Source organism: Theropithecus gelada, chromosome 9, assembly GCF_003255815.1.
Source record: "Theropithecus gelada isolate Dixy chromosome 9, Tgel_1.0, whole genome shotgun sequence".
Taxonomy (NCBI): Eukaryota; Metazoa; Chordata; class Mammalia; order Primates; family Cercopithecidae; genus Theropithecus; species Theropithecus gelada.
Window position 1 is genome coordinate 89297978 of NC_037677.1, and position 26442 is coordinate 89324419.

General features: G+C 36.0%; 1 protein-coding gene across 3 annotated transcripts in view; it reads left to right on the forward strand.

The window, feature by feature from the left end:
- Positions 1–26442, forward strand: part of EXOC6 (exocyst complex component 6) — a 218698-nt gene that overhangs the window by 57000 nt on the left and 135256 nt on the right. For 2 of the 3 annotated variants that reach the window (XM_025396941.1, XM_025396939.1), the window contains 4 exons: positions 1937–1982; positions 12045–12249; positions 17488–17643; positions 21431–21499. In XM_025396941.1, the coding sequence (XP_025252726.1) occupies positions 1937–1982; positions 12045–12249; positions 17488–17643; positions 21431–21499 (476 nt within the window). The remainder of the gene's footprint in view (positions 1–1936; positions 1983–12044; positions 12250–17487; positions 17644–21430; positions 21500–26442) is intronic. The other variant, XM_025396942.1, reaches the window with a different exon arrangement.

Below are 26442 nucleotides of genomic sequence, written 5' to 3' on the forward strand. Positions count from 1 at the left end.
TGCTTCCTCTGCCCTTTTATTTGTGTAAAAATGCAGATTCACTGGGCCAGACTAAATTGGATATTCAGTGGAAGGCTCATCAAGGACTCAAAAAAATGCAGCCTTTTGTCTCTTACCTACTTCTAACCTGGAAGCCCCCACTTGAGTTGTCCCGCCTTACCAGACTGAACCAATGTATATCTTACACGTATTGATTGATGTCTCATGTCTCCCTAAAGTATATAAAAGCAAACTGTACCCCTGACCACGTTGGGCACATGTTTTCAGGACTTTCTGAGACTGTGTCATGGGCATGCCCTTAATCTTGGCAAAATAACGTTCTAAATTGACTGAGACCTGTCTCAGATACTTAGAGTTCACAGATCTTATGGGAATAAAGACAAGTAAGTCATTAGTTACAGTACAGTTGCCTAACTCCTCCTTGGATTAGGAGGAGTATGAGAGGATATAAGAAGTCATAGCTTGGACATGGTGACTCATGACTATAATCCCAGCACTTTAGGAGGCTGAGGTGGGAGGATCATTTGAGGCCAGGAGTTTGAGAACAGCCTGGGCAACATAGGGAGTCCCTGTCTCTACAGAAAATTAAAATAAAAAAAAAATTAACCAGGTGTGGTGGCGCACTGGTGGTTATAGCTACTTGGGAGGCTGAGGTGAGAGGATTGCTTGATTCCAGGAGGTTGAGGCTGCAGTAGGTCATGATTGTGCCATTGCCCTGTAACCTGAGTGACAGAGCAATACCCTGTCTCAAAAAAAAAAAAAAAAAAAAAAAAAATCAGCATAAACAATGAATTTATTTTCCTGGTCTGTTAGTTTTTACTGTTTTTGAGGAAAGCATTATTTTTATATGGAAATGGTATGAGATAGATATGAAATTTACATGAATTGTTAAGATTGGAGACTTCAAAGAAAGTTTATACTTATTGCAGCAGGCTCTCTCCCAGTTTATGAGTTCCGTCTAATGCTTTGGTTGGAAAATGTGAAAAAAATTACATTACAATATGTGTATAGAGATATACATAGGGTCCTGTGAGGCGACAGAGTCGGGGTTGATTCACTATAGCTACCATTGTAGTTTTTATGGTTTTCAGACACATAAACAATGTTTTTTGTAAACTTGGAGGCCCATAGGAGGAGTCATATGACTGTAGAAAAATCTGGAAAAAAAGTGTTGTCTATCCATATTGTAGAGGGAAAGCAAAGTGTGTACTCATTCTGTACTTTGAAATTCTAAGTTTAAAGGGTAATCTACATGGTTAAAAACCCTTTTGGTGACACTATATTATATTGGCAAAGATTAATTTATTGAATAATTGTGTTCCTTTCTATAAAACAATTGCATTTGATAGAAAGGATGAAATGAATCAAGATGCTTTGCTGTGTTTATTTCTGGCTGTGTTATAATTCACTCCTACTGCTGTAAGCATGTGACATTTTTCTTTCTTTGTGGATTTGGTATAAACTTTTGTTTATAGTGAGTTTAACACAAGTGTGTTATTTTGTTTGGTATGTTGTATGTTGAGTCAAAAATCAATGAATCTCACACTCAACTTTCTCTCTCAAATAACTAAAGTCTAAAGTGCCAGTTCTATTTCAGGGAAGAAACATTAGTAATTTCTGGATAGGATAATTGTTAGTAGGCTAATGTCTCAGTTATATGTGTTAGCATATACAAGTGTTCCAGGTTCAGTGTAATACATCTATATGTGTGTGTGTGTGTGTGTGTATATATATGATAAAACGTTCAGTATATAAGGAAATTAAAATGTTTTTATATACTTGAAGTATTTAACATTTTATTTGAAAATATTAGCCTAACTCAAGGTGTAGAAGTGTAATGAATTTGTAATATACTCTTTCCTGCTTTGATTATTTTCATCTCTCAAAATATTTTCTTTTCATTTTGAAAGCTAAAATGTTACATTTTTTAATGCAGTGCTAGAAATGTACAGTAAGCTGAAAGAACAGATGAGTGCCAAAAGGTGAGTTGGTTTTTTTTCTTATTGTTTTAAATAAGAATTTTTTTCTGTTATTGAAAGGACAGATACATTTACTATAAATCATAGTGAATCAGAGTTTTGCTGTCTACATTACCCTAACCTTTGTACTTAAAATTCGTGCATCAGGATAATCCACTAAAACAAATCTTAGCCTTTTATTAGTGAATCATTGTCCTTTATAAATGATATAAATGATTAGTAATGTTGATCAAGGACAAATAGCTGAACAGGAATGAAAATATTGATTAACTTACCAACATACTAATATTGCATGTAACTAAGGGCTAGGTGCATATTGTGGAAGGAAAAGAGTGTAGGCAGTTATATTTTGACAATCTGGGTGAATGTAGTAGGTCACATTCTGTTTTATAACTCAAATGCATATATGACAGATGAAAAGAAAGTAAAGTAGTTATTGATTGCCGTAGGAGCATTGGATATAGTGATGTTTAAAATATTTTAAAGACAAACAATTTTGGCCAGGTATTGTGGCTCATGCTTGTAATCCCAGCACTTTGGGAGTCTGAGGCAGGAGGATCACTTGAACCCAGGAGTTTGAGACTAGCCTGGGCAATATAGGGAGACCTCATTTTGCCCCCAACCCCCCACAAAAAGAAAAGAAAAAAATCAAACGATTCAGAAGTAACATAGAAAAAACAGAATAAATGAGACAGTTTGGACTAGGGAAAAAATGATTTCTTCTTGGTTAGTAACTACTTAATTATCAGAACACATCATATACAGACCTGTAGTAAAAATGTGTGTTCTGCTTCATGGTGCTACATGTTGAATTTCATTAGGCTTTACCAGTTAGTGCAATTTAGTAGAATGATTTTTTCCCTATAATAAACAAGCCAAAAACTATTCTGAAAGTCTTATTTTCTTCACGTATGTATTAATAATATATTCTCTTTTTAAATCAGTGTTATATATCCTCACATTTTAAAGATCCAAATAATTGCTCTATGTGTTTGCTGCAAAACAACAACAACAAAAAACAGCTATCACCTTTCCTATTTCCCATTCACCATTCCTTCTTTATAGGAGCAAAAACTTCTACCTCTTTTAATGGATTATTTTGGTATTTACATTTATGTCTTTAAATAACTAACTTTTAGTTATTACCATATTATTTTCCAGTTTGGGGCATTATTGGTTTTTCAGTAATATAATCTAATATTTATACTCACATTTCCTCGACTATCCCCAAAATGTCTTAGGTCTTTTTCCCTTCCTGAAAACATTGATTGGTATGTGTTCTTTTGTCCCTTTTAATCTAGAACAGTCCTCCTGTTCTTTGTGTTTTTCAATGGAAGACTCCAGGTCAGTTCTCTTGTAGACCAGGGCATTTTGGATTTATCTAGTTGTTTCTTCATGTTTAGATTCAGGTTAAAAGGTTTTGGCAAGAGTATGACATAAGTGATACCTCACATTGCATGACATCAGGAGGCTTATAAAGTCATGTTGTCCTTAGATTATGCTAAATTTGATCATTTGGTTAAGGGGAAGTCTACCAGTTGTCTTTTGAAAAAGTACATTTTTCTCTTTGCGATTAATAAGTAATCTGTGGGTCCTGTTTCCTAACAGCTTTTCATCCAGTAGTTTTATCATTCTTGCCTTAATCGTTATTATATTGGATTTACAAGATGTTGATTTAAAAAAATGCTATTATTTCTTTAACATTTATTAACTGGCTTTTTTATATATAGGGAAGAGCTTTTTATTCCCCACCACCACCTTTTTTCTTTTTTTCCTGATTATTGTTGTGAACTTATGCATTTTAAAAATAAATATAATTTATTATTGTCATTATTCATTTTGATGCACAAATTGTTTCAAATTTAACAAGAGAAACCCCTCAAGCCAGTTCCTGTGTCTCTGTCTTTGAGTATTTTTGTGTTTATCATACAGTAAGATGTTTGAAGCTCTCATTGTCCTTTTTTTTTTTTTTGCCTCAGATCTGGAAGCAGCCATTCTCCAGGGTACCCTAGCTCCTTTTAGTATTAATGGTATTTAGAAACTAAGATGTATAGGTTGGGAGCAGTGGCTTACACCTGTAATCTCAGCACTTTGGGAGGCTAAGGCAGGCAGATCGCTTAAGCTCAAGAGTTTGAGACCAGCCTGGCCAACATGGTAAATCCCCATCTCTACTGAAAAACAAACAAAAATAGCTGGGCATGGTGGCATGTGCCTGTGGTCCTAGCTACTAGGGGGTTGTAGGGGTTGGGTGCTGAGGCAGGAGGATCTCTTGAGACAGGGAGGCAGTTGCAGTGAGCTGAGATTGAGCCACTGTACCCCAGCCTGGGTGACAGCGAAACCCTGTCTCAAAAGAAAAACAAAAACAAAAACAAGAAACTAAGATGTATGTGTGTGACGACTTATACACACACACACACACACACACACACACACACAGTTTGAAGTTGTCAGTTTGTGACCTACCTTTTCTCTCTTTTAGAACGTTCTCTTTGTCCTCTGTGGTCTATCATTTCCTGATGATGTGCTTTGATGTGGGTCTATTTACCTTCTTTGTGGTGGGTACTTAGTGAGCCTTCTTTTAATCTGGAAATTATCCTTTAATCTCATAATATCCTTAAGCATTAGGAAGTTTTTTTGAATTATTTTTTTCTTCTGTCTTCTTGATTATTTCTCTAGGATATTAATAGTTCAGTCTTCTAGATTGGTTCTCTAATTTTCTTATCTCTTTTTTGACATTTTAAAATCTCTTGGTCTGCTTGCCCTTTTTTCTATGAGATTATTTCATCTTTACCTTCCAAAGGTGGTGCTGATTTTTAAAAATTTCTGCTAATTTTTAATTTCTAGGAGCTCTTTTTTGATCTTCAATTTTTTTTTTCAGGTAGCCTCTTGTGTTTGCTTTTTAGAGATTCTTGGAGTTGTAGACTTATGACTTGTGCATTTTTGTTTATGTTATACTAAAATAAACATACCTGTGTAGCCACCAGGTTTAAGATGTTGAATGTTATTGCCGCCCAAAAGCTTTCTTATACTTCCTCATAGTCACCACCACCAAAACAAGATACAGAATACTTCCGTCACCCCCACAGTTTGCTCATTCCTCTTTCCAATTTCTCCTCCCGTCTCTAGAAATAACCACTTTCTGAGTTTTAGCATCATAGATTAGTTTTGTTTGTCTTTAGAACTGATTTAAATGGAATCTTCTTCACTCCTGATAATGTTTTTAAAATTCATCTGTGGTTGCAAATTTCTTTTTATTGTTAGAATTTGTTTATGTATCCATTAGTTGCTATTTGGGTGGTTTCAGGTTTGCGGGTATTATGAATAAGACTGCCGTGAAACTAAGGTACGAGTCTTTTTTGTAGGGATTTGTTTATATTTCCATTTAGTAGATATATAGGAGTAGAATTGCTCAGTGATAGCATAAATGAATGCTATACTTTTTAAGAAACCGTTAAATACTTTCCTATTTAAAATATGATTTGAAAAATAGACTTTAAAAATATAATTTAAAAAATAATTATTCTAGTAGTACCATTTATACTTCCATTAGCAATGTACTAATAAAAGAATTTCATTTGCTCCACATCCTTGCAAATTAGTTTGTTCTAGTTGAGCCATTTTGGTAAGTATAAAATAGCATCTCATTGTTTCAATTTGCATTTTCCTGATGACTGATTGTTTATAGATCAGAGTTAACAGATTTATTTATTTATTTTACCCCCAGTGAAATCAGAGGTAGAAAAATCATGGGTTTAGACTGTAGAAGGAAAGGATTTAGGTTAGACACAATGCAGGGCATCTAGATGATAAAGGTTTGGGAATGTTGAATTTCGGTGGCAAGAAAATCTTTGGAATTGGCTTCTCTAGAGATCTTTAAGTATCGTAAGTGCGTTTTTATTTGGTATTTGGCTGTTTGTATGTTTTCTTTTGTGAAGTGTTTGTTCACATCTTTTGCTTATACTTTTTATTTAATAGATTTTATTTTTTAGAGCAGTTTTAGGTTTACAGAAATATTAAACACAAAGTACAGAGTTCCCATATACTTTTCTCTTCTTTCCAAGCAGTTTTTCGTTGTTAATGTCTTGCATTAATATGGCATATTTACTGTAACTAATGAACCAATATTGATACGTAAGTATTTACCAAAGTCCATAGTTTCATAGTTTTACAGTAGAGTTCACTCTGTGTTGTACAGTTCTATGGATTTTGGCAGACATATATCATGTATCCATTACAGTATTATACAGAATTGTTTCACTGCCTGAAAAATTTCCTGTGTTCCCTGTCTTTCCCCATCCTTCCCAGCTGTGAACCCCTGCCAATTACTGAACTTTGTACTGTTTCTATAGTTTTATCTTTTCCAGAATGTCAGATAGTTGAAATAACACAATATATATATAACATGTTCAGACTGGCTTATTTCACTTGGCAATATGCATTTAAGATTCCTCTATGTCCTTTCGTGACTTGATAACATTTCTTTTTTAATCACTGAATAATATTACATTGTATGGATGAACCATAGTTTATCCATTCACCTACTGAAGGACATCTTGGTTGCTTCCAAGTTTTGGCAATTGTAAATAAAGCTGCCATAAACATTTGTGTGCAGGTTTTATGGACGTAAATTTTCAGTTAATTTCGGTAAATACCTGGGGATGCGATTGCTGGATCATATGGCAAGAGTATGTTTAGTTTTGTAAGAATCTGCCAAACTGTCTTCAGAAGTGGCTGTACTGTTTTGCACTCCCACCAGAATGAATGAGAGTTTCTGTTGCTCCACGTCCTCCTCAGGATTTAGTGTTGTCATTGTTTCGGATTTTGCCTGTTCTAATAGATGTGTAATGATATCTCGTTGTTACTTTAATTTGTAATTAGCTAATGACGTATGATGTTGAGCATCTTCTCACATGTATGTCTTCTTTGGCGAGGTGTCCAAGTCTTCTGATCACTTTTTAATTTGGTGGCTTATTTTTGGACTTTTGAGTTTTAAGTGTTCTTTTTATATTTTGGATACAAGTCCTTGATTCAATTTGTGTTTTGAACGTATTTTCTCTCAGTCTGTGGCTTGTTGTTTCATTTTCCTAACAGTGTCTTTAAAGAGTAGAAAGTTGGCCGGGCGCGGTGGCTCAAGCCTGTAATCCCAGCACTTTGGGAGGCCGAGGGGGGTGGATCACGAGGTCAGGAGATCGAGACCATCCTGGCTAACATGATGAAACCTCGTCTCTACTAAAAATACAAAAAACTAGCTGGGCGTGGTGGCGGGCGCCTGTAGTCCCAGCTACTCGGAGGCTGAGGCGGGAGAATGGCGTGAACCTGGGAGGTGGAGCTTGCAGTGAGCCGAGATCGGGCCACTGCACTCCAGCCTGGGCCACACAGTGAGACTCTGTCTCAAAAAAAAAATAAAATAAAGAGTAGAAAGTTTTAGTTTTAATGAAATTAAATCAGAAAAGTCCAATTTAGCTTTTTTCTTTCCCTCATGGATTGTGCTTTGGTGTTTCTAAAAACTAATTGCCAAACCCAAGGTCATCTAAAATTTCCCTTGTGTTATCTTCTAGAGTCTGAGAGTTTTATGTTTTACATTTAGGTCTGTGATCCCTTTTGAATTAATTTTTATAAAAAGTGAAGGTCACTGTTTACATTTATTTGTTTACTTTTTTGCATGTGAATGTCCAGTTATTCCAGCAGCATTTGTTGAAAGAACTACTCTTTTTCCATTGAATTTCCTCAGTTAACTGTATTTGTGTATCTCTGTGCTTTCTGTTTCATTTTATTGACCTGCTTGTTAATCCTTTTGCCTTTACCATACAGTCTTTAATATTGTAACTTTACACAGTATTAAGTCTTGAAGTTGGATAGTGTCATCTATCCTTCAACTTTGTTCTTCAATATTGTGTGGCTATTCTGGGTCTTTTGCCTGTCTATATAAACTTCAGAATCACGTTGCTGATGTTCACAAAGTAAGTTACTGGGGTTTTGATTGGGATTGCATTGAATCTGTAGATCAAGTTGGGAAGAACTGGTATCTTGATGATACTGAGTCTTCCTATTCATTAATATGTAATATCTTTCAATTTATTTAGATTTTCTTTAATTACTTCTATCAGAGTTGGTATTAGTTCCAGAAAATTTTTTGTTGAAGGTTTTTACATAGATAGATTTCATGTTACCTGCAGAGACTTTTGGTTTTTTTTTCAGTCTTATTGCCTCTTTTTTCTTGTCTTATTTCACTAGCTAGTAACTCCACATAGTCCAATGTTGACTAGGAATGGTGAGAGGGAACATCTTTGCCTTGTTCTTAATCTCATGGGGGAAAAGCATCTTGTTTCCCACCATTAAGTATGGTACTAGTTTTGTATAATTTCAGTTTCTTTAAATTTGTTAAGGCATGTTTTGTGGCCCAGAATGTATCTGTCTTGATGTTCCATGTGAGTTTGAGAAGAATGTGTATTTTGTAGTTGTTGGGTGAAGTATTCTATCAGTGTCAATTAGATCCAGTTGATTGATGGTACTGTTCAGTTCAACTATGTCCTTATTGAATTTCTACCTGCTGGATCTGTCAATTTTTGTTAGAGGCTTGCTGAGGTCTGCACTTGTAATAGTGTATTTATTTATTTTCCTTTACAGTTCTATTAGTTTTTGCTTCACATATTTTGATGCTCTGTTGCCAGTTACATACACAATAAGGATTGTTATGTCTTCTTGGAGAATTGACCATTTTATCATTATGTAATGTTCTTTATCCCTAATAATTTTCCTTGCTCTGAAATCTGTTTCATCTTAATATAGCTGATCTACCTTTCTTTTGATTAGTGTCAGTATGGTATATCTTTCTCTATCCCTTTGTTTTTTATCTCTTTGTGTCTGTACATTTGAAGTGATTCAGACATTATATAGTTGTGCCTTATTTTTTTCCACTTAGAATTTAATAAAAATTTTGTACTTTTTCATGTATCTTGTAAATTTTTTGTATGCAGGACATTGTATTTAAAAAGAATAGAAGAGACTGAAGTAACCAATTCCATGGTAGGACAAACTCTGGTGAAATGTACATGCTCAAGGGAAGGCAAATGAAGTAAGAACAGTGGCATAATTTGTACTTTGTAGGCCAGAGAATCATTAGAGTACTCACATGTTCTCCATTTAGTGATGACACGTACATTTTTTGAAGTATCTTGTATTTATAGAAACAGACACCTTGTCAGAGGTTTAATATATAGGGAAATTTGGTCTACTGTTGTTTATTTTTAAAAATCAGAGACTTAACATTCCAATTATAAGGACATCATTACCTTATAATAAAAGACTTTACAAATAGGGTAGTAATTTGTTTTAAAATAATTTATATGGTAAATTCCATTATATATTGTTGAATAGGGTATGCGCTTACAGAACTGGAAGTGTGGATATATAACTGGATGGAAATGTGGCCAAATGCTGATGAGTTAATTACAACAATGATAGCGTCAGATCATAGGTGCTTTTTATATTCCCCTTTTAGGTTTTGTATTTTTCTAGTGGTTATGGATTACTGTTATAATTTTGTAAAAACAGCGTTAAGTGTATCTAAAGGAGAAATGGTAATCTATTGTAGTGTCATTTTTGCTTGCATTTAGAAACAGATAAAACATAGGAGATTTGTGGCTAAATTTTAGAAAGGATCCAGGGCCTGGTCTCTGACTTCTGCTTTCTGTCTAAGATGATAAACTTTCCATATATCTTCACCGGAATTTTCCCAGAAAGCAGAGTCTGAGGTAAAAATAATATATTTTACTACTTTTTTAGGGAGTATAATCCTAGGGAAGTTCCCTGAATCCTAGTTTTAGGGAAAGGGAAATGAGACAGGAAATCAGTTGAGAGAGCAAATATGAGGGTGAGTTATTGAGTTATTTAAATACCTTTAGGGAGGGTTGTATATGTTTTTGCAAATCATAACCTTCTTTTCAAGAAGAGGAAAGGAGACCTTATCTCTGACTTGCTTTTCCTATTGGTTAAGAGTTCAACCCCCTGACATTAACTCTCCACATTTCTGGGTTGTGTGTATGTGGGTGCTAGGTAAGTCTTATGACCTCTCATGCCTCTGATGATGTCTCATGGGAGCACCAAGATGGGAGGCACAGTTGTGCTATGAAGTAAGTTGACTGTGTCTGTGGTATGTTGCAAAAACTACTGGTAATATTTTTCATTTATTCTACACCACTTAGGATTTTGAAATCCTATTTTGAAATGTATTTTGAAATACATTATAGACATTAGCATGAATTTTCAGAAACCATACCTGTTGTAGAGAGAATACTTTTGAAATATACCTAGTTCATATAAAATCAGGAAATTAGTCCAGGATCAGGTAGTGTGGTTTGACTGTTGATTGATCTGTTGCATCTAAAATGTTATGGGTTATACTGAAAATACCTAATTCATTATTTCACTTCATCTAAGCCTTTAATATCTCAGGCATTATCAAAATTATTGTAATGACAGCTCTCCCACCCATACCACCACCTAAATATTTTAGTTTCTGACCAAATGTATATTTTGTTTATATTATAAGCATGCTAATGTTTACCAAAATAAAATTTAGATGGTCTAATTTTTAAATTAGTGGTAATATTTTGTGACAATTTGCAGAATATACTCTGTCTTTGAGAGTATGTGCCAGAAAACCAATTGGTATTTTAAAACAGCTTTTGAATATAACGTCTTTTTTGTTTTGTTTTGTTTTTTCTTTTTTGAGAAAGTTTCTTACTCTGTCACCCAGGCTGGAATGCAGTTGCATGATCTCACTGCAACTGCTACCTCCCAGATTCAAATGATTCTCATGCCTCAGCCTCCTGAGTAGCTGGGATTACAGGTGTGCACTGCCATGCCCGGCTAATTTTTGCATTTTTAGTAGAGACAGGATTTCACAACGTTAGCCAGGCTGGTCTTGAATTCCTCATCTCAGGTGACCCGCCTGCCTTAGCCTCCCAAAGTGCTGGGATTACAGGTGTGAGCCACCACGCCCGGTGGGTCTTTTCAACTTAACTTTGTTTTCACTTATGTCTCATAGTTTCTATCAACTTAGTTTTGATTTTGTTGTACATTAATTAATGCCTTTTCCCAATTTTAATGTGATCCAATTCAATAGAAAGATATAGAATACTATGTAATTAATTTTTAAAGTTCTTCTACCTAACTCTCAAATAGATTTTTCGTGGTGAATATTATTGTAGGAAACTGACAGTTTGGTAAGGTCTCAGTCCTGCTACCAATTAATATGGTATCTTGGCCAAACTTTATACTCTTTTTCTGTATTTCAGTTTTCTCATCTATAGAATGCTACTTGTAATATCTGCCATAGAAGTGTACCTCATAGAAGTCTAAAGAGAACTAAATTATGTATATGAAAATATATGTCAATTTATCTAGGGCAAAGGCTATACTAATTGCTGCATACCCAGCATGTCACACTGTGAAATAGTAGCCCCCAAAGCCCGATAAATATTCAGTAAATATTTGTTGAATTGAAAAAGCACTCTACCAGTGTGGATTTTTACCTGTTTTGTGTGTGTGTGTGTGTGTGATACTTAACAGTATTTCTAATTGCCTTAAATAGTAGTATGACATTTTTTAAAAAGTTAAATAAATTTTTTTAAAATTAGAATTATATTCAAGTTATGTACTTTTTTGTATGGTGAATCCATGTGGACGGATATTAGGATGGGAGACAGAATACAAAATCATATAGCAAATCACTAAATGTTGTAATTCAGAAATTTGAAACAATTATACATATTCATTTAAGGTATTGAGATGACTATGATAATGCTTTTGATGTTATAGATTCAGATGAAGTGAAATAAGGAAGTTTTACATTAATGTATGCCATGAACTTTGAGCCTGTGGCTTGTTTATGTGGTTTATAGTTTGTCCTTGACAAATAGATGTAAATATTAATTTTACTTAGTTTAACTATGACTAGGTCCTTTTTAATGAATAATCAGTGTAAGACTGATTATTTAGACTTACTTGTAAATTTATTGTGATAAGAACTTTTTATAGAGTTTTCTTTTTAACTTCTCACAGGTACTATTCTGCCCTAAAAACTATGGAACAATTAGAGAATGTGTACTTTCCCTGGGTTAGTCAATACCGGTTTTGTCAGCTCATGATAGAAAATCTTCCCAAACTCCGTGAGGATATTAAAGAAATCTCCATGTCTGATCTCAAAGACTTTTTGGAAAGCATTCGAAAACATTCTGACAAAATAGGTGAAACAGCGATGAAACAGGTGAGATTAAAAATAATTTTGATTTAATATTATTTAGTAATACAGGATCTGGAAAATATCCAAAGTTTACTTCTTTTTTTTTTTTTTTTTTTTTTACTTCTTTAACTTACATAAAATGCTTAGTTTTGTTTTACCTTTTTCTTTTCTGGTTATTGTTTAGAAAGGATTCTATCAGTGTTTTGTTTGGCTTCACAGTTACTCCTTTTTTAAGTAAAATCAGTCTAACTTAAATTCTTCACCTGAACTGTCAGCATTCTTCTCCATATATTTGGTGTTATATTATCCTTTATCACCAGCCAAATCTGGTATAGAATTAGCTAAACAGTGGCAGCCACAGAGGCAAGTGGGAGCCTTTTTACGCTAAGATTCTAAACTGTTCTGTATTTAAAACAAATTAAAAGTATTAACCATGAATTGAAAACTATTATAGTTCAATAATGAATGGACAAACAATGGGAAAAGCCTCAGCAGTTATGAAGTTAATATATCTACCTTTTGAGTCAGCAGTTCCACTGCTAGGTGTTTATCAGTGAGAAACAGAAAACATGGCCTCATGATATTCATAGCATCTTTGTTCACAGTTAGCCCCAAACTGGAAACAGCCCAAATGGCTATCAGAAGGAGAATGGATACATAAATTGTGGTATATTCATACAATGGAGTACTACCTAGCAATAAAAATGAATGAATTACTGATAATGCAACAACATGTATAAATCTCACAGATATGTTGAGCTACAGAAATTGAATGCAAAAAGGCACAAATTGTGTGATTCCATTTTTATGCCATTCGAAAGCAGGTAAAACTAAGATGAAAAAAATTAGAACAGTGGTTACCTCTGGGTGGGGAAATTGCCTAGGAAAGGACACAAGGGGACTTTCTGGGGAGATGGAAATGTTTTATACCATGATAAAAATGTATTTGTCAAACTTCTACAGATCTTAGCTATATATTTCAATGTATATATATATCCTACTTAAAAAAAACTATAAACAATAATAAACTATAAATAGAAAACTATAAAAAATAATTTGGGGCCGGGAGGGGTGGCTCACGCCTGTAATCCCAGCACTTTGGGAGGCCGAGTCGGGCGCATCACGAGGTCAGGAGATCAAGACCATCCTGGCTAATGTGGTGAAATCCCATCTCTACTAAAAATACAAAATAAATTAGCCGGGTGTGGTGGCGGTTGCCTGTAGTCCCAGCTACTCGGGAGGCTGAGGCAGAAGAATGGTGGGAACCCGGGAGGTGGAGCTTGCAGTGAGCTGAGATCACGCCACTGCACTCCAGACTGGGTGACAGAGTGAGACTCTGTCTCAAAATAATAATAATAATAATAATAATTTGGAGTATATATGGAGTGAGTGGATAAAGGTATAGATGAAACAAGAATGTAAAAATATTAGTTGAAGATAAATGATGGGAGTTCATGATATTAATCTGTTTGAAAATTTTAATAATAAGTTTAAAAAATTAAATTTTCTAAGAGCTGTTAAAACTCATAATGTCATAGAAATAAAACAATGCCCAACACCATTTCTTCTTTTTGTCTTTACATTGCACACTCTTATATGATTTCTAATGCTTGATTTTTTTCCCCCAAATATTACAAACTACTTTGGAAACTCCTCAGTTTTTCTTACTGATTGCCTCTGGTCAGTGAGGATCTTCCCCATTGGAGAGGTCCTCACCATTGTATTCTTCCCTTCAATATTACAGTGTTTTCAATACTATTTCTCCTACCTCTGGCCAAGGAAATCTGTGCATGCCATGGGGGTTAAAAACACAACCACTTGGTAAATTTCTTCAGTATGAGAATGCAAACAGTTTAAAGTTCATATTCCATTATATATTTTAATTACAAGTGTCAATATTAAACTTGTCTTCTTTGACTTGTTTTTCATAGACCAGTTTTGGATTCTTTCCACTTAGGGAGTCCATCAAATCATGGACCCTAGGATTTAAGATTTACAATAATTTATTTCTGGGAGAGAATAGACTTTCTTGGTCCACTATCATTATTTCCTCATAAAAGTCATCAAGCTCCCGATCATTGCAGTTTAAACAGACGTTTCATACAGAAACTTTTCTTAGCATCTCTCTGTGGGGATGTTTTTCCTTATAGTTTCTTCTTTCGGAAATAACTTCCACAGAGTTGAGAAGTTAGAGAGTTTTCCTTCTAGTGAGAGTTAGACTTCTCAAGATTTGATAAGAAAAATTGTATTTTGTTCTGTCTTGGTATCCCTTCAGGCCACCTTTCAATTTCTTGTGGGTTTCTCTCTCTCTCTCTCTCTCTCTCTCTCTCTGTGTGTGTGTGTGTGTGTGTGTGTGTGTGTGTGTGTATGAGAAGCCTCCTGAAGTCTCTCATCTGCTCTGCTCAGTTTGGCAGAGTCACAGTTTAGTTCTGGAATCTTATAGGTGGCATGAGTGTAAAGCTCATACTTTGCAAAGAGCTCCCTCCTTTGGGTGCACTCTGTATCCTGTGCTTAATTCCGTGATCTTATATCCCTTTTATGGATGGATGGACTTATGTATTCACTTAAATATCTTATAGCTACCCCAAACCCAGCATTTCTAAAAATAAACCCATTCTCTTTTTCCTAAATCTATTTTTCTTACATTTACTATCTCAGATAGTAGTGTCTCCTGTTTCCACAATCCAGTAACTGGGGAATATTTTAAACTTTTCAGGAGTATTGATACTATTTATGTTATTTGTTACTAAGTCCTACTTAGTAACTATCACTTCTGCTTCTAAATACCTGTAGATTCTGTTTCCCCCCTACATAACTGAACTGTTATATAGAATCATTTGTTTTCCTTATCTGTATCTGTATGTTCTTTTCCTTTTGGTTACTGTCCTAAAATGCAAACAAGACCACACCACTTCATCTTAAGTGATTCCCTGTTACCTTTTACCTAAGTCGAAGTTCCTCAGTCTCATCTTGCTACTTGTCTCCCTTCTATGGTCTAGCAGTATCTGCTGTCTTAAGATTTTGGAATATACTAGCTGTTCACCAAGAATGTCTTCCATTCTTTCACATTGCTCAGTCAGATGAATTCCTGCTTTTTCCTCCCAAAAGCTGGCTTGAGCATCACCTTGTCTGTGAAATCTTCTGCTATCACCCATTACACTGCTGCCAGTGAGAGATGGTCACTTCATCCTCAGTGTGTATACCATTGTACTTTTTACACTACAATTGGTTTTTTTATGTTCTTAACTAGACTGTGAATTTTTTAAGTGAAGGATTTTGCCCTGCTTATTTTTGCCTTCCTGGGATCTAGCTATTATGCCTAACATGAGTGGCACAAAAAAGTTATTTTTGAAAATTAGTTTAGAGCTGAGTTTTAGATTGTCTAGGGAGAATTTTAAAAATTCTAATATGAGAGATGAATCCACTCTTGTCTAATGTTTAATTAGCAATAGATATCTAAAATTTATATTGGATAAGTTAACATTTTCCATATGATGTTCTCTGGCACACATGTTAATATTGCTCTCTAGGGCTGGGGTTCCTAGCCCCCCAGCCGCAGACTGGTACCTGTCTGTGGCCTGTTAGTAACCAGGCCACACAGCAGGAGGTGAGTGGCTTGCTAAAGAGGATTACTGCCTGAGCTCCGCCTCCTGTCAGATCAGCGGCATTCGATTCTCATAGAAGCGCGAACCCTATTGTGAACTGTGCATGCGAGGCATCTAGGTTGTGCGCTCCTTATGAGAATCGAATGCCTGATCATCTGAGGTGGAACAGTTTCATCTGAAACCATCCCCCCACAAGAGAAGGCTGGGGACCACTGCTCTAGGGAGAACAAAGGGACTAAATAGTCACATAAATTTTGGAAACCTAGGTTAAATAAAGTTAAACAGATTTATTTACTTATGAATTGTAAATCTCCTAGAAGGAGGATATAATATGTAATATTTATATAACTCATTTGAGCTTAGAACCCTTTTTTCAAGGAACATGTGTTTTTACTGTGTGAATGGTTAATTTTGTGCATAACATAATTTGGAAACAGTACTCTAAATAAATGATTTTATACTCTGAGGACCGAAAATCATTGACAAAGTTAGTTTGGGCACAGAGGGTAAAGGAATACACAGGAGTGATAATAATTTTCTCCAGTACGAGCCTCTGGGGGGCAGCCAGGATCAAAGTCTAGGTAAGAGAGGAGCCAGATTACTGCATCTTGCATGGTCTGATAACCTAAGAGTAGAGAAGGGCTGATATGCAGTTACATATGCCTTAGAGAGAACTCACCTAAAAGAGCCAGCGCATGACCTATCTATGTGCTGACAGAACAGAATAGCAACAATCTGACTCATCAAAGCAGAGAGAATGTCTCACAGTGTGTAAGGAAATTAAAATCCTGGAATTAAGTTTATATTTTTTTCTATTTCTGGTAATGAAGTTCTGATAGGGAAGTATTACTAAAATGCCTAAAAATATGAGGGTTCTCAACTTTTTATTCTGTGTAAATGTTGTTTTTTGTCAATGATCAGTTGTGAGATAACAGCTTCTGCATTCTTAGTCTTCCCAAACTGGGCATTTTCAGTGGGAAGTAAAATAAGCTTGCAACCTGATGTTATAGTTCCTTCTGTGAGGTTAATGGCTAATTCAGGAAGTTGGGAGTATGGCCAAAGAGTGTTGGCCAGTCTTCCTTGCCAACACACAATATGCTAACTGAGGAAAATACATAGTTCTACGTAATTTTAAGACTGTTTAAAAAGGAAGAGAAGCTGGGTGTGGTGGGTCACGCCTGTAATCCTAGCACTTTGGGAGGCCAGGGCAGGTGGATTGCTTGAGTCAGGGGTTTGAGACCAGCCTGGGCAACATGGCAAAACCCCATTTTACAAAAAAAATACAAAAACAAAAACAAAAACACAAACATTAGCTGGGTGTGGTGGTGTATGCCTGTAGTCCCAACTCCTCTGGAGGTTGAGGTAGGAGGATCACCGAAGCCTGGGGAGGTTGAGGCTGCAGTGAGCTGTGATGGTGCCACTATACTCCAACCTGGATGACAGAGTGAGACCCTGTTTTTTTTTGTTTGTTTGTTTTTGTTTTTGTTTTAAAAAGGAAGTGAGAAGACAAAAATCATGAATGAGAAAGGGGACATCACTATAGATTCTATACCTACAGACATTAAAAAGATAAAAAACAACTATGAACAAATTTTTTGAACCAGTTTTGACCATAATCAGTTTTGAAATAATCTGAATTTTTGTCTCTTCAAAATAGGCACAGCATCAGAAAACCTTCAGTGTTTCTCTGCAGAAACAAAATAAAATGAAATTTGGGAAGAATATGTATATAAATCATGATAGGATTCCAGAGGAAAGGAATGAAACTGTATTGAAACATTCACTTGAAGAAGAGGATGAGAATGAAGAGGAGGTGATGGGTTTCTTTCTTTCTTTTCTATTATTAGATAATTTTTTTTTTTGGATTGTCATGTACATTTGTGTGATTCAGTCTTCCCATATGCAAAATGAATTTATGTTGTAAAAGTTGTCAGAGTCAAAATGGAATCACGTGTGTCAAACTTTGACAAAATAGAGGCTGAGAAGGCCGTGAAGGGAGGGCTGTCATGGACGATTTGCCTGGTATCAGGAACTATCACAATAAATTTTTTGAAATCATAGCTTACTGCATCAGCCCTGCAAAGACAGCTAGCCACTTATATGTGAACAATTATCTGTTTCAAAACAGGCCAGGCACAGTGGCTCACACTAGTAATCCCAGCACTTTGAGAAGTCGAGGTGGGTGGATCATTTGAGGCAGGAGTTCAAGACCAGCCTGGCCAACATGGTGAAACTCTGTTTCTACTAAAAATATAAAAATTAGCTGGGCATGGTACTGGGCACCTCTACTCCCAGCTACTTGGGAAGCTGAGACACGAGAACTGCTTGAACCCAGGAGGCGGAGGTTGCAGTAAGCCAACATTGTGTCACTGTACTCCAGCCTGGAAGACAGAGTGAGATTGTGTCTCAAAAAAAAGACAAAAAACAAACAACTATCTCACAAGGTCAATCCAAAACTGTAAGGGCCTAACCATAACTCCAAAATTACAAGTCCTTTCTAGCAACTAGTGACACTCACCAGTGAACTTTCTTTCAAAACAATTTGCATAACAATCTGTTTCCCCAATAAAACCCTAACCTTCTTTGTTCTCCAGACATGCCAGAGACCACCCTGGTCTATGCATGTCCTGGATTGTAATCCTATTTTTTTGTTTATTCTCAAATTTTTTTGCTTGGAAATTTGTCTCTATATATTTTTACTTCAAGTTGACAAAGTCAATCAGACTGTACTGAACTATTAGGGCAATGGAGTCATCTGAAATGTTAGGCTAGATAATTTACAGATAAACACGATATATTGTAGATTATATTTGTAAATCTCTGGTAGTGGAATCTGTAGTAAAAGTGTAAATCTAATTTTTTTGTTTTGAGACGGGGTCTCGCTCTGTCACCCAGGCTGGAGTGCAGTGGCACAACCTCAGCTCACTGCAACCTCTGCCTCCCGGATTCAAGCAATTCTTCTGCCTCAGCCTCCCAAGTAGCTGGGATTACAGGCGTGCGCCACCACGCCTGGCTGGCTAATTTTTGTATTTTTGGTAGAGACAGGGTTTCACCATGCTGGCCAGGCTGGTCTCGAACTCCCGGCCTGGTGATCCATCCACCTTGGCTTCCCAAAGTGCTGGGATTACAGGTGTGGGCCACTGCGCCCAAATCTAATTATTTTTATAGCGATTACTTATATTTGAATTACCTGTTGTCAGATTTTTGTCGTAATGTCTTGTCATTTGACCTAATTCTGGATAGTCTACCTTTTTAAAAAGTTGGTGCTGAAATACTACAAAATAACTCTAATACGATTAAAGTCGTTTAATGAATAAAAAGTCCTAGTAAGTCTAGAAACCTTAAAATTATCCTTAAATATTTTCTTTCTTTCAACTTCTATATCCAAATTCATTCTCTCGTTCTTTTTTTTTTTTTTAAGAGATAGTGCTCACTCTGTTGCCCGTGAGTGTAGTGGTGTAGTCATAGCTCACTACAGCCTGCAACTTCTGGGTCCAAGTGTTCCTCCCACTTCAGTCTCCCTAGTAGCTGGGACTACAAGCATGCCATCACCATGCCTGGCTAATTAAAAAAAAAAAATTCTTATAGAGACAGAGGTCTCACTGTGTTACCAAGGCTGGTCTTGAACTCAAATTATCTTGGCCTCAAATTATCCTCTCACTCAGCCTCCCAAAGTGCTGAGGTTACAGGTGTGAGCCACCATGCCTGGCATCCTATTGCTTTTGAAAGTTTTTTCTACAGGGCCTGATGCCGTGGCTTGTGCCTGTAATGCTAGGACTTTGGGAGGCCGAGGTGGGCGGATCGTTTGAGCCAGGAGTTCGAGACCTGCCTGGCCAACATGGTGAAACCCCTTTCCTACAAAAAAATACAAAAAAAATGCCAGGTGTAGTGCCTGTATTCCCAGCTACTTGGGAGGCTGAGGTGGGAGAATCACTGAGCCTTGGGAGGTTGAGGATGCAGTGAGCTGTGATCATGTCACTACACACCAGCCTGGGTGACAGAGTGAGACCTGCATTCCAAAAAAATAAATTATCTCCACAAAATCTTCTATTGAACTTACCTTTTATCATCTTCTTCAAAAATTTTTTTTTTAAATTTAGCTAATGTCATAGGAACCTAGTTATTCCCAATTAATTTATAAGTTTTGCCTTGCCAATATATTTTAAATTCTTTTTCTAAGGACATAATTGGGATACAGTAAGAACTTTTAGTTGAACCATATGACTGTGTGCTCATGACTGCATTTGTGAATGGATGAACAGCTGAGTGTTTACTATGTGCATTTCTTTCTTTCTTTCTTTCTTTCTTTTTTTTTTTTTGAGACAGGGTCTTACTCTGTCACCCAGGCTGGAGTGCAGTTGGCATAATCATGACTTACTGTAACCTCAAACTCTCGTGTTCAAATGCTTCTCCTGCTTCAGCCTCCCAAGTAGTTGGAACTACAGGCACGTTCCTGTATATACTATATCCAGCTAATTTTTTTGTATTTTTTTATAAAGATGGGAAACTGCTGTGTTTCCCAGGCTGGTCTTGAACTCCTGGCTTCAAGTGGTCCTTCTGCTTTGGCCTCTTAAAGTGCTGGGGTTATAGGTGTGAGCCACCACACCCAGCCACTATGTACATTTCTGCTGTATATCTGAGGATGGGGTGATACATGTATACTAATGTATATTAATATTCAGAGGACCTCTGTGTTATTTTCTCCTTTGAGGTTCAGCATGTTGAAAAAAGACCATTTAGTCTTCTTACTTCAATTTTCCCCTTCCTGTTCTGTATATCTTTCCTGCTGAGAGCATCACCATCATGCCTTACCCCCAGACCTATACTCTTAGAGGAGCTTGGTTGTTTCCCTGTTCTCTCAGATCTATTTTACTACTATACTGCACTACATTTTGTTTTTATCATTTTTCCTAATAAGCAATATTATATTAAAAATAATTTTAAGTTCACCCTGGAGATTCACGTGAGTACAAATGTGTTCCTTTAAAAAGGGTTTATGTATTTCTCAAGTTTGAGAAACTTTATAGTACTACATTTCATCAATTATAAGCTTTTTTTTTTCATATAACATTTCGGAATATAGGACACATCTTAAAGTTGATGGTGTTATAGTTTTAAGTGGTAGTGTTTTTTTCTTTCTTAGTGGTCCGTAAAATAATACTGATAGTGTCTTTAATTCAGTGCAATAATGACCGATCATATGATATAGCTGCATAAGAACGGGAACTTTGTCTATAGCTAAATCAAAAAATCTATGTATCATTTTTACCCAGAACAGTAATGAGGTATCTGGTTATCCATAGCAATTTTCTGTTAATCTGTCATACATATTAAAAATATACAATTTCTCCCCTTTGTTATCTTAAATTGAAAACAGTCAACAGTGATAATAAACATACTACAAAGAATAAACTGCTGAAGAAATGCCAAAACAAAATAAAGAAGATTTTGTGTTTATAGTATATGCTTTCTATGGGGGAATTGAATACATATTCTAACACAAAGTTCATTAATCTTTTCGCCTGTCTTTAACTTTACATTATCTAATGGTGGTCTAATGATTTGACCTGTAATTTTTTTTAAAATGGTTTAATTTTCAGGTCTTAACTGTTCAGGATCTTGTTGATTTTTCACCTGTTTATCGATGTTTGCACATTTATTCTGTTTTGGTAAGTATGTTTTATATTTATGTATATATAGCTTTATATTATTTAAAAGGCATATATATATTTTAGGCCTTAAAAATTGATCATATGCTGAAAATCTTCACATAATTATTTGTGAAATATCCACCGTGTGTAAGGCACTTATATTTTTTGTTTACTTATCATAGTGTAATTTCAAGTGATATACCACTTCATGTCTATTTTAAGAACCTTGTAATAGTATACTTCCATTTCTCCCTATTGCCTTTGTGCTGTTGTTGCATCACAGTCCTTATAAGTTACTTCTATGTGTGTATTCCATACTACATTGCTCTTATTTTTTATTTAATGTTCCTTTTTTAAAATAACTGCTTTATTGAGATCTAATGCACATACCAAAAAACTTACCCTTTTGGAGTATACAATTCAGTGGTTTAGCATATTCACAAGGATGTGCAACCATTACCACTACCTAATTCCAGAAATACTCATTACCTACCCCCCAACCACTCCCCAAAACACCAAAAATGTGTATCTGGCTGTTATTAGGTGGTGTGTTCTATAGATATCTCTTAGGTGTAGTTGATTTATAGGGTTGTTCACGTCTTTTACTTCCTTGTTGGTCTTCTACCTGTCCTGTTATTGAAAGTAGAAGTATTGGAGTCTTCAACTATAACTGTCGAATTGTCCATTTTTTCTTTCAGTTTTGCCAGTTTTTTATTCATGTATTTTTAGGGCCTTGTTGGCAGGTGAATAGATGTTTATAATTGTTACGTCTTCCTGATGGATTGACCTTTTAAAAAATATCATAAAATATCTTTTTTCATAATGTTTTTTGTCTTAAGGTCTGTTTGGCTTTAATTAGTATAGCCACTCCAGCTTTCTTTTGAGCACTCTTGGCATAGCATGTTTTTCTCCATCCTTTTACTTTCAGTCTCTTTGTATCTTTGAATCTAAAGTGTGTCTCCTGTAGGTAACACATAGTTCAGGCTGTTTTTTTCAAATCCAGTCTGCTGATCTCTGCCTTTCAATTGGAGTGTTTAATTCATTTACATTTAACGTAATTACTGATAAGGTAGGATTTATGTCTGCTATGATATTCGCCATTTGTTTTAACATGTCTTATATCTTTTTTGTTCCTTTATTCCTCCATTAGTACCCTCTTGTGCATTAAATAGATATTTTCTTATGTACCATTTCATTTCCTTTGTCATTTCCCGTTTTTTGTTTTTTTTTTTTTTTTTTTTTTTGTGATAGAGTTTTGCTCTTGTTGCCCAGGGTGGAGTCTAATGGCATGATCTCAAGCTCACTGCAACCTCCGCTTCCTGGGTTCAAGTGATTCTCCTGCCTCAGCCTCCCGAGTAGCTGGGTTTACAGGTACCCACCACCATGGCCAGCTAATTTTTTGTATTTTTTTTAGTAGAGATGGGGTTTCATCTTGTTGGCCAGGCTGATCTCAAACTCCTGACCTTAGGCGATCCACCAGTCTCAGCCTCCCAAAGTGCCGGGATTATAGGTGAAAGCCACCTAGCCTGGCCTATTTTTTTAGTATTTGCCCTGAGAATTGCAATTAACATCTTACTTTAAAACAATTTAGTTATATTAATACCCTCTTCTTTGTGCTACTGTTTTCTCTTTTCTTTTCTTTTCGTTTCTTTTCAGACAGGGTCTTGCTCTGTCACCCAAGATGGAGTGCAGTGGCATGATCACAACTCACTGCAGCCTTGACCTCTTTGGGCTCAAGTGATTCTCTCACTTGTGTCTCCCAAGTAGCTGGGACTACAGGCTCATGCCACCATCCTTGGCTAATGTTTGTATTTTTTGTAGAGGTGGAGTTTACAGTATGGTCTTACTGTTTTATGCTATAAATTTAATAAACTTTCATTAGCATGATAACTTCTGGCTGGTATTTATGACCAAAAATTATTTGGTAAAGCTAATTTCTTTTTTTGAGGCAGAGTCTCGCTCTGTTGCCCAGGCTGGAATGCAGTGGCGCAATCTTGGCTTACTGCAACCTTTGCCTCCTGGGTTCAAGCGATTCTACTGCCTTAGCTTCTCAAGTAGCTGGAATTACAGGTGCCCGCCACCAAGCCTCACTAATTTTTGTATTTTTGGTAGAGACAGGGTTTCTCCATGTTGGCTAACCTGGTCTCGAACTTCTGACCTCAGGTGATCTGCCCACCTCGGCCTCCCAAAGTGCTGGGATTACAGGCATGAGCCACCGTGGCCAGCCACTAATTTCTTAGTATTATTGCAAGTCCTCCTCCTTCTACTCATTATTCCAGTCCTCCCATTTCCCAGCATTATAGCATTGGGAAAATTACTTCTCTTATTTGAGTTCCTCATTTGCAAAATATGGTTAACAATTTCTGAGGCTATGTTGGGTATTAGAGTCAATATAAATGATAAAAGTGCTTGGTATAGGACCCGGTATAAAATAGCAGGCAGTAAATGTTAAAGGGGTTATTATAAAAGGGTTACATTAATATGTATGATTTCAAGGACTGTTGACTATAAGTCTGTTTTAGCCAAAAAAGCTCTATGTCCAAAATCCTAAGATATCCTACTCTATTTGATAAAATATGAGTATTCCATGAAAGGAAAATAGGTATAATCTCAAAACAAGGGATTCTCTTTGGAAAATGCTACACACAATATTCACAATGTAGCTTATTGTAGCTTATTATTTTTCAGACTTTGAGAAGTCCTAAGAGCTTATCTGACTTTTCTTAGCTGGCTGTGTCCTAAACTTTGAGTTTAGGGATCATTTTTCTTAGAATACTGAATATTGAATGAGTTAATTTCCTAATTATCTGATGAATACTGAATAATTTAGTGTGCAAATTGCTGCCCTAGGAGTTTTTAAGGGTATATGAAGGCTTTCCAAGGGGCCCTGGGCTAGAAACTTTAGGGAAATAAATTTTAGGTCCATAGCTTTCTTTCTAAAAACGATCTGTTTGGGAACCCCAACCTGTCTTCACAATAGTTCTTCTCTTACTATTGGTGCTCTGCTCAGATTCTTTTCGGTCCCTTTTCAGCTAGAAGCTACCCCACATCAGATTACCAGGGTTGAGATTAATCAGTTACGGTTTGTGGATATGGTGTTTGAAAGCCTAGATTCCTTGCCTAGATTAGGACAACACTGAGGTATAACTTATGCTCTAAAGTTGCAGTGTGGAATCAGGCACCCAATTTTTTTTACCTGAGATGGTACCCTTGGTTGGTTTCCTCTTGTTCCTTTTACTTTCTTCACTTCTTGAAAAGTTTCCTTCTTGAACATTTTTTTAGTTTATCATTGATCTCAGATTCTGTTTCTAGGACAGCTACCTAAGATACTGACCATATTAGTTATCAATTGCTGAATAACACACTACCTTAAAACAACAAACAGTATTATTTCACAGGGTTAGCAGTCAGGGAGTGGCTTAGCTAGGTGGTTCTGGCTACAGGTCTCTTATGAGATTCTAGTCAAGATGTCAGTGAGGACTGCTGTCATCTGAAGACTTAACAGGGACTGGAGGATTTGCCTCTATGATGGCTGTTGGTGGAAGGCCTCAGTTCCTTGCCACATGGGTTGTCTACCAGGCTGCTTGAAAGTCCTCATGACATGGCAGCTGGCTTCCCCCAGAGGGAGTCATCCAGGAGAGAAACCAAGATGGAAGCCATAATTCCTTTCATAACACAATCTCAGAAGTGACATATCATTACTTCTGCTTTATCCTATTCGTCACATAGATTAACTCAGGTGCATTGTGGGAGAGGACCACACAAGGGTATGAATACCATGAGGTGGGGATCTTTGGAGGCCATTTTGAAGGCTACCATGTTTACTTTATAAATGAAAATCATACCCTTCACTGATACTCAGTACTACCATGGTGCATTGTCTTGAGGTGTAAAAACTTCCAGGGTGCCAAATAAAGGAGAAGTCTCCTTTAATTCTTAATCAAGGAACTATATTAGGAGTTCCTTCCTTTCCATTTTTGCACAAATTTCTGTTAAGGGTAAAATCATGTTAGAAACAGTATATTTTGTCCTGTGGTAGGATATTCTGAATTTAGATCTTAGTAGGGAGTAATGACATAGGTAGGAATAATGATAGTTTCCTTTTAATGACCTATTCTTTTTCCCCCTAGCTATTGACAGCAAGTATATTGCTTTTAAGAGAGCGTCCCTGTGAGAGTACAGCAAAGAGAACACAGAGAATTTTGAATGCTAAAGCTATGTCCTATGTGTTTAAATGTAAACAATGATTTTGGCCAATCTTAATGCTCTTCCTTAGGATATATCATTTGCTGTAAAGAAAAACACCTTTAAACAGCCAAATGACATGGGTTAGTAAAGCTGTATCTTTTAAACATGAATGGAGTGTTTTCTGGGGCTGCCAAAAATTGAGTTACACTGGCTAACCTTATTTTTTCATATTTATGTACATTATGATTCATTGAAGAGGGTAAAATTGTTTAGCTATCATAAGTCTAAGTCCAATTGTTTAATGTTTTCTAATTCATATTTAGAGTAAACCCTGGCTATTCATTTTTAACAGCGTATACTATTCTCTTGTTAAACACCGAGAAAAAGCATGATCATCATATCTGATGAAATTAATGGAGTTATGCCTGATTTTATTGTTTGATTTATTGATTAGTAGGAATGCATTTTATTTATGTATTTGTATTTATTTTAGTAGCTTTAGGGGTACAAGTGGTTTTTGGTTATGTGGATGAATTGTATAGTAATGAAATCTAGGCTTTTAGTGTACTTGTCACCTGAATAGTGTACATTGTACCCAGTAGGTGATTTTTTTTCATCCTTCACCCCACTTCTGAATCTCCAGTGTTCATTATAGCACCCCACATGCTCCTGTATACCCATAGCTTAGCTCTCACTGATAAGTGAGAGCATGCAGTATTTGGTTTTCTGTTCCTGAGTTCCTTCACTTAGGATAATGGTCTCTAGTTCCATGC